Genomic DNA, 10,895 nt, shown 5'->3' with positions numbered 1-10,895 from the left:
CTGCTGGAGCTAAAAGTCTGGGTGTAAGAGAGGTGTTGTCACTGAGAAAAACAGAATGAGAGCTTTAGACACTCGACATGAAACCAAGTTACAACGTGCACTCGAGGAGAAAGAGGGTTCAGACAGTCCAGTGACCTGATCCTTCAATGATTTCTGGGTAAAAAGAATATATTATCAGCAACCAAGCAACACAGGAATGCACTGCCATGGACAGGTTCACAAGCACAAATTCCCTGCTTCCAAAGGTGCAGTTTCTTGGCATTATTTGCATAGTTACTCCTTTTCCCAAGCCATTAGGAAAATATTCAGCAACTAAGTTCAGGGAAAAGCTCCGTGACCCCTAAGACATGATTTCTGCCTGTGGGAAAATCTCAGCAGCACGAAGACAAAAAGACATTGAAATGACAGAGACAAAAGTGCCACCTCCTGAACCTCTGGAATTTGGGAGCATCCCAAATAAAAACGTATAAAGCACATTTCCCATGGAAAGCTGACGGCTCTCAAAATGCCATTACCTGTCCAGTAGGTCAATAATTTTATTTATCATCATCATAGAAAGACAATGTGAAGTTTCAGGCTTTTTTTCTTTTTTTTTTTGGTTTTTGCTTTTTTTTTTTGGTTTTTGGCACAGGAACCTCTTAATGATTATTTTTTTTTTTTAAATCCCTGTAGATTTTACAAGGATCTCCTTACCTGTGAGGGGAAGATACAAAAGCACTGAAACTTCCAGAAAATGGGTCTATTCCATAAGATAAATTTATCTGCTCCCACCTCAGTTCTCCTCTTGGAAGAAGGTTTTAAACCCCAGAGAAGAGGGAACGTGGATCACAACTTCTGGGCTCTCCATATGGGTGACACGTCAGATCAAGGCAATTTTATTCTCATTTTCCCAAAAAAAAGAGAACCAACTGTTCCAGTTCCCATTCCTGCCAGGGGATGCTGAGGAAGAGCTTCCAAAGGATTTATTTTAGGAGCACAGAGCCAGAATGGAGTGGCAGCTCCACCAAAAGAGGCAACAGCAACACAGGTAGGTGGGGAGGCACAGGCTGCATAGATAGAACTCACAGAAGGTGACAGTGACACTTCCACCACTTCAGCAACCTCTTTTTATCCCCCTCATTTCCCAGTCACCCACTCTCATGCCCGTCCCAGTATGCCCAGGATGTGTTCACATGGTAACAGTCACCCCTGCCAGGAAAAGAACTGGGGAAGGAGAAGCCAGGCAGGAAAAAAAAAGTGATTTTACAGCTCCTTTAATTCCCTGCAGGAGCGACTCCTCAGGCACATGGAGAGGGCAGGAACAAATCCAGAGTGGGAAGGGGGGTGTTTAGGCTGGTGTTGGAACAAGGAAATCCCCGCTGAGCTCTGTCCTAAGGTGCTGGCCTGAACATTTCAGGTGTGTTAGTGAAGGGCTCGACCAAAGAAACCCCTTTATTGCATTGGCAGAAGTTCCCCTGACCTCTCCAGCTCATCCCAACCCTCACTGACAACTGTCCTGCAGGAATTTTGGGCTCCCAGGTTGTCCCAGCAGGGACAGACTTTGCAGCCTCTCGTTTACAAACCCCCAGCAAACAGCTCTTTATCCCAGCACTGAGCTGAAACCAAATGAGAAAACTTCCCCCCCAAAATTCCCCCCCTTGGGATTGGGCCCATATTGACCATGGCCTTCCAAAGCACCAGGAGCAGCAGGATCAGGAGGGTGGCTCCACAGTCACAGTTAAACCCAGGCTCAGCTGTGGCAGAAGATGCTCCACAGGCACCATTTTTTTTGCTTCCAAAGGATTCTGCATGTTAATTATTGTTATATTGTTAAAGGAGTGGCACTTAAGTGTTCCCATCTACGAGTGGCTCCCTTCCTCAAGTCCACAGCCTTTAGAAATCCTGGGATTTTGGGCTGGGCTGCAGCACTGAGCCAGCCAGCCCTGGGGACACAGGGACACGTCACAACACAGGGAGAAGAACTTGCCAGAACAGAGAGAGTGTTCCAAAGAAAGGCAGATTCTTTAAAGGTTTCAAACACAGCACCTGCAGGAGAGAAAGGAGTCCACAGAGCTGGAATAGTGCATTGCAAAGGAGTTCCTGGAACTGGGTGTCACCTCCAGCAGCTCATCCCCGGGAGGACGTTTGGCACAAACCCTCGGACACAGGAATTTGGTTTCTGGTCGGGGTCAGCCGCTTGCAACGTTTTCCTGGCACTTCAGTGGGTTCAGAAAAAGGTTCTTTGACACCACAAATGGTTAAGGTCCTCTGTCAGGAGGGAAGGTTAAACATTGCTGACCCTGGTTTCAGAGGAGGAGATGATGGCAGCGGACGTGGAGGTGACCAGGGACCGTTCCCGGCGGACGTATCGCGGCTTCCGAACTGAAAGGCACAGAAACATCGTCAGCACCTGCTCAGGAACGTGCCTTTATCCCTAATTTCCTCATGGAAAGGGTGGTCAGGCTTTGGAAGGGGCTGCCCAGGGAGGTGGTGGAGTCCCAATCCCTGGAGGTGTCCCAGGAAGGACTGGATGTGGCACTCAGTGCTCCGGGCTGGGGGACAAGGTGGGGATTGGGCACAGGGTGGGCTCTGATCTTGGAGCTCTTTTCCAACCTCAGTGATCCTGTGAATTCCTAATTCCTCAGTGATCAAAGTAATCCTGGACTTCGAAAAACCCCCAACAAAACCAGACCACAAAAAAAAAAAAACCCTACATAGAGTTGTCACAGCAAAAGCCCACAAATCAACTTCTTAAATGAGCTCCCAATGGCCCAGAAAACCAGATGCTCAGGATAAACTGGCATTCCTATTATTTTATTATTCCTATTATTTTAAGTGTTTACAGTACATGGAGCTTTCCACTTTCAGCCCTAAAACTCCCTGACAAGTGGACTTCCTCAGATGGATAAATTAAAGGCAAAGAAGCCAAGACTTTCCACAAGCAGCACTGTCAGTTTAACAGCCAGCCCGAGCCTGGAACACATCTCAAAACATCTAAAAGTTAAAGAACTGCATTAAAAAAAAATTCCATTTTAATCATACCATCTTGATGAGAGGAAATCTTCCCTGAGAAATTAATTTCTGCAGGTATTAAACATCACACCTTGCCCAAAAGAGCCCAAAATACCAAAAAAACCCCAAAATAGAGTGTTCCAAGCAGTCTGTGTGAAGTTGTTTTTCAAGAAGCTGAGAAATTTTCAAACCAGCAAGGCTGAAAATGAGCCAACCTGGCATTGTCAGGAGGAATCTAATCCCGAAAATAACCCCCAGACTGAATAATTTACTTATGAAAAAAGACTGCATCTCCTTGTAAGACTCCTCTCTGTGAGGACAGAGGAGTGGAAGATCTATTTTAGGAGCTGCCACAGATCTATTTTCACATCAAGTGCTCCATCACTCCTGGTGCCTGTGTTAATTAAAGCAATCAATCCCATCCAAAAAGGCCTCACTGGACAGATCTCATTGGATTTCTGTCCCCACCACAGATTCCACCAGTTGTAAACCAGCTTTTATAAATGGTTATTTTGCTATATTGCTGGGTATTCTCAGCATTCCCACTCGGAGGAGAGAAGTTTCCCTGCTTTTTAGCATCCCAGGCAGCAGTTCCTCACCTGAAGAAGCTGGGGGAGGTATCATGGATGCCTGCAGAGAACAGGAGAATCATCATGTCAAACAAAGCACCTTTTCACAGCCTTTCATTCAAAAATAAACCAAAAAACCCCCACAGCAACATTTCAGGGTTTCAATATTTACTGGGTATGGTTTTTCTTGGGGAAAAAAAAAATCACTCAGTAGAAGCCAGAAATCCAGATGGCCTGTATTCATTTTCACCTCAGTCTGGACAAATAACCCCCAAAACATCTTTTCTATTTATTTCAGTCTCACCCATCAGATTAAGGAGCTCATTAACGAGCTGTTAAAATTTAAATTATTGTGTGGTTGATGCTTTATTTGCTTGTTCCTGTTGGAAGAAGAGAATTTACTTACTGTTTCACTAGGCTGGAGAACAGATGCTAAAAGAGAGAGAAAGAGAGAGATTAACCCTCGTTAATCTAAAAGGCTGGAACTGTTGTTTTTCCAAAAATACACTCATGCATGGAATAGTTTTATGGCTAAAAAAAAAAAAGAGTTTTGTCATAAAAACCCACCAAAGCAGAGCAGGACAGTCAGAAAATCCACCAGGGGAACACACTGGGTGTAGGACTCTCTTCAAGATTTGAGATAAAGGGTTGTAAAGTCTTCAAGAGGGACTTATTTTGCTTTCAAAGGAGGAAACCTCAGCAGCCTCTTTGACAGGGAAAAATGTCACTTGGAGCCAGGAAAAAAATAAAAGGACAAATAAAAATGGGAACCCCTTTAGCCAGAGGGGTGATAATCATCCTCCAGACAGAAGGGAAGCTGAGAATCAGCCAGGGGAATGTTTGTTAAGGTTTTCCTCCCCTCAGAGAAGGACATTAATGTTTTATCCTGCTGGATCAGGGGGAATTATCAGCCCAAAAGAGGGAAGTCAGACCACAGTCACTGCAGCATCAGAGGTCTGGTGTCCTGCCAGCTTAGAAATGTCATAAACCAGCTCCTGAGCCCCTAAAAACTGAAGGAGAACCTGGTGCTGACCAAATTTCCTTGAAAAAGCAACTCAGAGATCTCAATGCTTCAAGGATGTTATGGGTTCTTGATCAGTTCAGACTCAGAGAGCCACTGGAGTGAAATTTTACATCAAATGATAGCACATTCAATCAAGCAAAGCTCATTTAGGGATTTAATACACAATGGACAATCTTACCTTTGTTCCTTCTGTAGAAAATGTTGGGAAGTTTATTGGCACGTTTGAGGTAGAAGAAAGAAGCAACAGAGAGAATCAGGAACAAACTGATGAAAAATGTCCCTAAGATGAGGGAAGCTGCCACTTCTGGGCCCCCTGTGCAAAAAAAAACACATTATAAAGAGAGAGAAAACACTGTTATTCATCAGAAATCCCTCCTAATAAAAGGGTTAAACAACAGATAAAAGACCAACTTCCTGATACTCATTCTCTGCTTGAGAAGTCCACGTTCTGAAGGGCAATAAATGCCTCAAATTGAGAATATAGACACGAAAAGATGAATTAGGAAGGGATCAGCAGCTGCCACGTTCACCAGGGCTGTTGAGCTTTGCCTTCTGGGAAACACTGAACCAATTCTAACACTTAAATCACTTTATCCAGTCTCTTGCTGCCGAAATACTCTCAATTTGTGTTCTTCTTACCAGTGTCTAAGTGTTTTTAGGAGCTTAAACTGTGATAAAACCAACCAAGAGAAAGGCTCAGCGAGATGTAGGAGGTGTCACACATTGCCTCACCCCTAAAAACCCAAAATGTTGCAGCATAAAGGTTCAAAACTCAGTTTTTTGGTTTCATAAACCAGCTCAAGCTGCACCAGAAAATCCCTTGTAGATCCCAAGGTGAAAGAACCATTCAGCAAAAGAATTCCCTTAAAATTCAACTCAGATTTATCAGAATCTTTAGAAAAGATTCTTGTTGAGAATAAGGCAGGAAAGGTTAAAAAAATTCTACTCCACTTAGAATAAACCCTGTTCGAGAAATAAAAGCTAATAATGAAATAAAACCTGTTTTTACAACTTGGGAATAATCACAAAACCACTTACTCACCTATGTTCTGTAGGAAAGGAGTTACAGTGCTTATGTTCATTTGGAAATTCATCCCTCTGCTCCCAGCTGCAATTAAAAAAGAATGTTTTTAAAGGCAAACATAAAATGTGTTGAAAACCTTAGTAAAAGACTATGAACTGCTCAGTAATTATTTGGGGTTATATATGTATAATATTGGAAATACAGTTTGAGGTTGTACAGGAATCCTGATTTCTCCCGTGATAAACTGAATTTTATTTTATGTATATCACTTTTGAATTCTTTTTTGGGAAAAAAAGCAAACAAACATCATCAGAATTCGCCAAATAATAAAAAAAAAAAAAGAAAAGAATTCACTGCTGCATTTCCCAAGAACTCAAACCCAGTTTCTGAGCTCCTTTCATTAAACTTATTGACAAGGAATTGGATGGTTCTCACCTCTCCAACAAAGCTCAGACACAAAGTGAAATCCAGGCTCCTTAATATAGATTTTTTTCCTCAAAGAACTCAAGCACAGCCTGAGCTGTTTTGTGCCCCGGAGAGAAATGCTGGCAAACACCCCCAGCAAATGCCTTTTTCTTGTAGTGCAGATGAAAGTTGCCCCCAAATTCAGCCTTCACTGGGTGTCTGCCACTGCTCCTGCTTAGGGAGTTGAATCATTTCACTGTTCAGGGCTGTTTTATTTCATCATTTTTTATTTCATGCCACATTTGCTTTTGCACAACAAGATTTGGAAGGGTTTTTTTCCCCCCCTCACAGAACGATTCCACATCACTCTGCAGCTTCTTTACGCTGAATTTCCAAGTTCCTGCAGGTTTTGTTCAAAAGCTCAGAGTCACTTTGGGAAAGTTTGATAAAGGGAGGGGAATAAAAATCTGCAGGATTTGAGGCCTTCTTGGAGAGTCTTTGCTGGGCCAAAGAAGAGATGTCAGGGCTAAAAGAAACCAGAATAAATGACTCACTAGTTCTGCACTCGGTCAGGTTGTAAACAGAGAAAACAGGCAGGGTTTCATTTTTGCATTTAATGCAGCTGCTGCTTCCATCCTCATTCCATCTCCTGTAACAACCTGCAGGGGAACAACAGGTACAGAGGCACGAAAACCACAAAAGCAACACTGGAGGCAAATTTTTTTCCCCACTTTTTGGGTATTTCTTCCCCAAAAGAGGCAGAAATTCCCTCTGTTCTGCTGGCTACAGGCACCTCCTGCTTCCTCATCTATCCCAATTATTTGCATTATTCATTTAATGTCATTTCTGTTGGATTAGTTTCATTTCAAAGCCTTTATTCCAGAAAAATAGGGGGCAAAAAAGGAGGGAGAGTTACAAGCAAACAACTCCCCAGAGGTAATTCCAACCCCACTCCATTCCTTGCTTCCCGTGGTGGAGTTTGCAGCAAGATGGGAAATGCCTAAAAAATTATAAGTAACATTCAAGAATACTAAAAAAAAAAGGCTAATTTTACTTTTTAGAGGTCACAGAAACAAAATTTAATGATATTTTTAATATATATAATACTGGAAATACAATAGGCAGGGACAACATGCCAAGAACCAGAAAGGGTGGGAAAAATGCTGGAAGTTAAAATCCAAATCCTGCCCTAATAAAGTTGGTTTTTTCTTCCTGTTGCTGGTTAAAAATCCAGTTCTGGAAGAGCCTTGAGCCAAAAACTGGTATCAATTATCCCCATAAGGCAAAACCACTGGTAAGGTGCTGATTCCCAACCATTTTCCTTCGAGGTTTGATGCCCCAAAAATCATAAATTACAAATGCTGATATTTAATCTGAACACAAGGGAAAGGCAAAGACTTTCTGGAGTAAAAACTCTGATGTGACACCAAAGGTATTGGGAGATTCTCAGATTACAGGAAGATTTAAGAGAATCCCACAATTTGGAGGCAGTTGTTTACACCATAGCTAATGATACCTGTTTCTAAGATCATTTAGAAGCAGAAATTAATGTATTAAATGAAGCAACTGTTAGAGGAGTTAATGAAGTTTGGCTTAAAACACCCAGAGAACCATCCCAGGGTGGACCCCAATTTTCAAGTCACTGATTCTCTTGTTCCTGTGGGCTCTGGAGCCATTTTTCCTGCTTTTACTCCCGGAGTTGAAATAAAATGGCATTAAAAAAGGACCACTTTTCACTGACAAAAGAAGATTTTAACTCCATTTAGGAGAAAACAACTCCAGGCACAGGGCAGGAGGAAGAATGAGGCTTTTTGTGTCAACAAAACCATTGAAATGGTTCTTAAGGCTGCCTTAAATACACATTACAGCATTTTTGGCTTTTTATGCTGATTAGATGGGCTTTTAGGGCTTTCAAGCATTTCCAGCAGCTCTTACATAATCCAAGTGCACATTAAATAAATAAAGAGAAATAAAGAATAACCTCATCAATAATATTTTATTCCCTTTTAGCCATGAAAGGACAATATTTGTGAGTCATGAGCAGCATTAGCTCGTGTGTGTTAGAGGAAGAAAGACTCTGATGTGTGCATGCATTCATTATTTTGTTTTCACTCCCCAATTAATCAGGTACTTTGGTGTTAATTTAAAAAAAAAAAACATTAAAAAAGTGGGAATTTTTTATCCCTGGAAGTGCCCAGGGCCAAGCTGGAACAAGCTGGGATGGTGGAAGGTGTCCCTGCTCGTGGCAGGGGGTGGGACTGGATGAGCTTTAAGGTCTTTTCCCACTCAAACCAGGGGAATAATAAAATAATAAAAATAATAAAATAATAAAATCATGATTCCATGATTTTATTAAGCAACAACAACTTATACCTGGACTGCACTGGTTGGTTGCTGGACAGGAGCTGTTGGAATCCAACACATCCACACAACATTCTGGTTCTGACACCTGAGAGAAGAAACCACAGGGTGTTTCCCACCTTTATTAAAATGCTTCATCAACAATAATTAATTCATTATCTCCAGGGGACAGAGAGGAACAAGCAGCAACTGTTAAAATTTAACTTTTTCTTTCTGCATGAAGCAGTTTTTCAAGGAGAGAACACACTGGAAGCTGCTCCTTAATAACACTGAAACAAAGCACACTGTGCCTGTGACGTGGGGAAAAGCTTCCAAAAACTGCTTTAGAAACACAATTGCTAAAGTCATCAGTGAAGGAGAGTTCAGAGGGGGAGTTCTGCTTCCCACAGCTCCACAAACAGGGAAAAACTGTTGGCAAAATGACTGAATATTCCAAGTGAGGTGACAGCACCTCAGAGCAACCCAGCACAACTGCAAGAGCTTCTTCCTGCAATATTTAATATAAAAGAAAAACTCCACGTATCCTGCAGGCATGGAGCTTATTTTTATTTGTTTATATAAAAGCCAGCTTCCAAATGATTTACAAATTACAGCAAGCTGGGACACAAAGCTCAGAGGGAAATGGTTGGTAGGAACACTGTGGTTCTTTTGATAGATATTAATAACATCTCCCAGAGGCTTGAGTTTATCCACACTCTGAACCTGCACAAAAAGCCACTAAGCTTCCAAATCAGTCTTAAAAAAGTCAAAAGTAACGAGACCTGCCCTAAATTCAGCCATAGAAGTGACTTAAATATAACTAATATACAGCAGCAAATATCATTGTGCTTCTCAGCCAACACCATCAAGCGGGAAGGCGACAGAGATCAAAGTTCTCAGATCAAACAGTTAAAAATGAAATTAGCAGGGTGATTCCACACTGGAAAAAACCAGAAGATTTATAGACAAAATGCCCAAGACCAGTTTCTTCAAAAGGTCTGTTGGTTGAACCCTCCTTCAAGCAGAGTTTTATGCTTCTGGGACTTGAAGCTTCAGAGCTCCTCAGTCGTTTGCAAAGTGAACTTTTGGGTACCTGTGGTTTGGTTGATTATTTATTTGCAGTCAAACTGTCAAGCAGCTTAAAAAGTGGGGTTTTTTGATCATCAGGGTGTTTTTTGGGAGGCTTTAGCAGTTGCATCCCTACATGCACATGGGCCAGGGAGAATTCCCTGCTTTAAAAGGCAACCAGAGCAAACCGAGCCACTGGAAAAGTGTCACTTGATGCTCATTTTAGAGCAGTACAGGTAATTTCTGCTGAGTTAAACAGCTTTCCAGAAACTGCAGCAGGAGAGGGAAATAATCCTTCTTGTTTTAGAGCACCTGGGAAGACAAAACCCACCAAGCACCTACCGAGTTTTGCGTGGATTTGCTGGCAACTTCTGCCACCAGCCGTGTTAGGAGAAGGACATATGGCACCTCCATGCCCAGGAAAGACACGGGTCTAAATAAAACCAGGGAAAGAAATGACTGATTAAGGACACAGAAGTTATGCCTTGCCCTCGTTAAGGAACTTTTGCCCACGCACATCCCTTTTATTGGAGGCAAATTTAAATTAAACACAAGGTGGGGGGGGGGAAAGAAGGTCTTACCTCGGTTTAAGATTTGCTTTTGAGACATTCAGAATTTCCCCTCCAGCTGCAGAAGGGCAGGTTGCTGGCTGTGGCAGAGCTGGGGTTGCTAAGAAACAAGGAGCCTTATCAGCCTGTTCCAAACTGGGCCATGCAGAGCCGATTCCACACCCAGGATCTGAAAAAAAAAAATAATAAAAAAAAAAATCGATGGGATTGCAACGAGCAGTTCCTGCCTGGCACCACCAGTGGTAACCCCCAGTCAGGGGCTCCACGTGGACTGGGATGGACTGGGAGCAGCACAGGGCACCCAGGAGAGGCAGCACCGCACTTAATTTCTCTCCCCTGGCAGCATTAACGAGCTCTGAGGCGTTAATGAAGTTAATAAATTGCATTTCTGAGCTGCCTGAGAACCGACCTTCTCGAGTTTAAACAGAATATTTTGGTCAGTCTGCACCAAGTCTTGGGTTTTTTTCCCTCCTCAAACTGCCACGTGACTCCACCCAGGGCCGTGTTTCTGGCATGAAACGTTTGGTTACAACAAATAAATGTGTCAATAAAGAAATGTAAAGTAAAAATAAATCAATAAATGAACGTTTGGTTGAAAATCAAAGGCGCCACATCACGTTTGATCTGCAGGGTGAGCCCCACCCTGTGTCAATATATAAATCTGCCTGTTCTCTGCTCCACACAATGCTGGGCTCAGAAGCCTGGCTTTAGGAGAAAGAGTCTTTCTTATTTGAGATAAAAACCAGCAGCCCGGATTTAGGAAGAAGAGTCTTTCTTATCTGGGATAAAAACCAGCAGCCTGGATTTAGGAAAAATCATCTTCCTCCTTAGAAATCAAACCTGGGGACAGAGAAGAGCCTCAAACCAGAGCAAAGTGAGAAAAAAAAAAAAAAAAAAGCCTCCAA

The 10,895-nt window shown here is 42.5% G+C and overlaps 1 protein-coding gene across 5 annotated transcripts in view; it reads right to left on the bottom strand.

Moving 5' to 3' along the window:
- Positions 1-606: 606 nt before the first annotated feature.
- CUNH1orf159 (chromosome unknown C1orf159 homolog) overlaps positions 607-10,895 on the bottom strand; it is a 14,902-nt gene continuing 4,613 nt past the window's right edge. For all 5 annotated transcript variants that reach the window (XM_017825842.1, XM_017825843.1, XM_017825841.1 and 2 more), the window contains 9 exons: positions 10,003-10,159; positions 9,764-9,854; positions 8,387-8,462; positions 6,568-6,672; positions 5,627-5,692; positions 4,763-4,897; positions 3,967-3,992; positions 3,591-3,621; positions 607-2,361 (listed from right to left, as the gene is read on the bottom strand). In XM_017825842.1, coding sequence (XP_017681331.1) covers positions 2,264-2,361; positions 3,591-3,621; positions 3,967-3,992; positions 4,763-4,897; positions 5,627-5,692; positions 6,568-6,672; positions 8,387-8,462; positions 9,764-9,835 — 609 coding nt within the window. In that variant the 5' untranslated portion in view covers positions 9,836-9,854; positions 10,003-10,159 and the 3' untranslated portion in view covers positions 607-2,263. The remainder of the gene's footprint in view (positions 2,362-3,590; positions 3,622-3,966; positions 3,993-4,762; positions 4,898-5,626; positions 5,693-6,567; positions 6,673-8,386; positions 8,463-9,763; positions 9,855-10,002; positions 10,160-10,895) is intronic.

This window comes from Lepidothrix coronata, unplaced genomic scaffold, assembly GCF_001604755.1.
Source record: "Lepidothrix coronata isolate B3197 unplaced genomic scaffold, Lepidothrix_coronata-1.0 Scaffold122, whole genome shotgun sequence".
NCBI lineage: Eukaryota > Metazoa > Chordata > Aves > Passeriformes > Pipridae > Lepidothrix > Lepidothrix coronata.
This window is presented reverse-complemented; position numbering and strand designations above follow the sequence as displayed.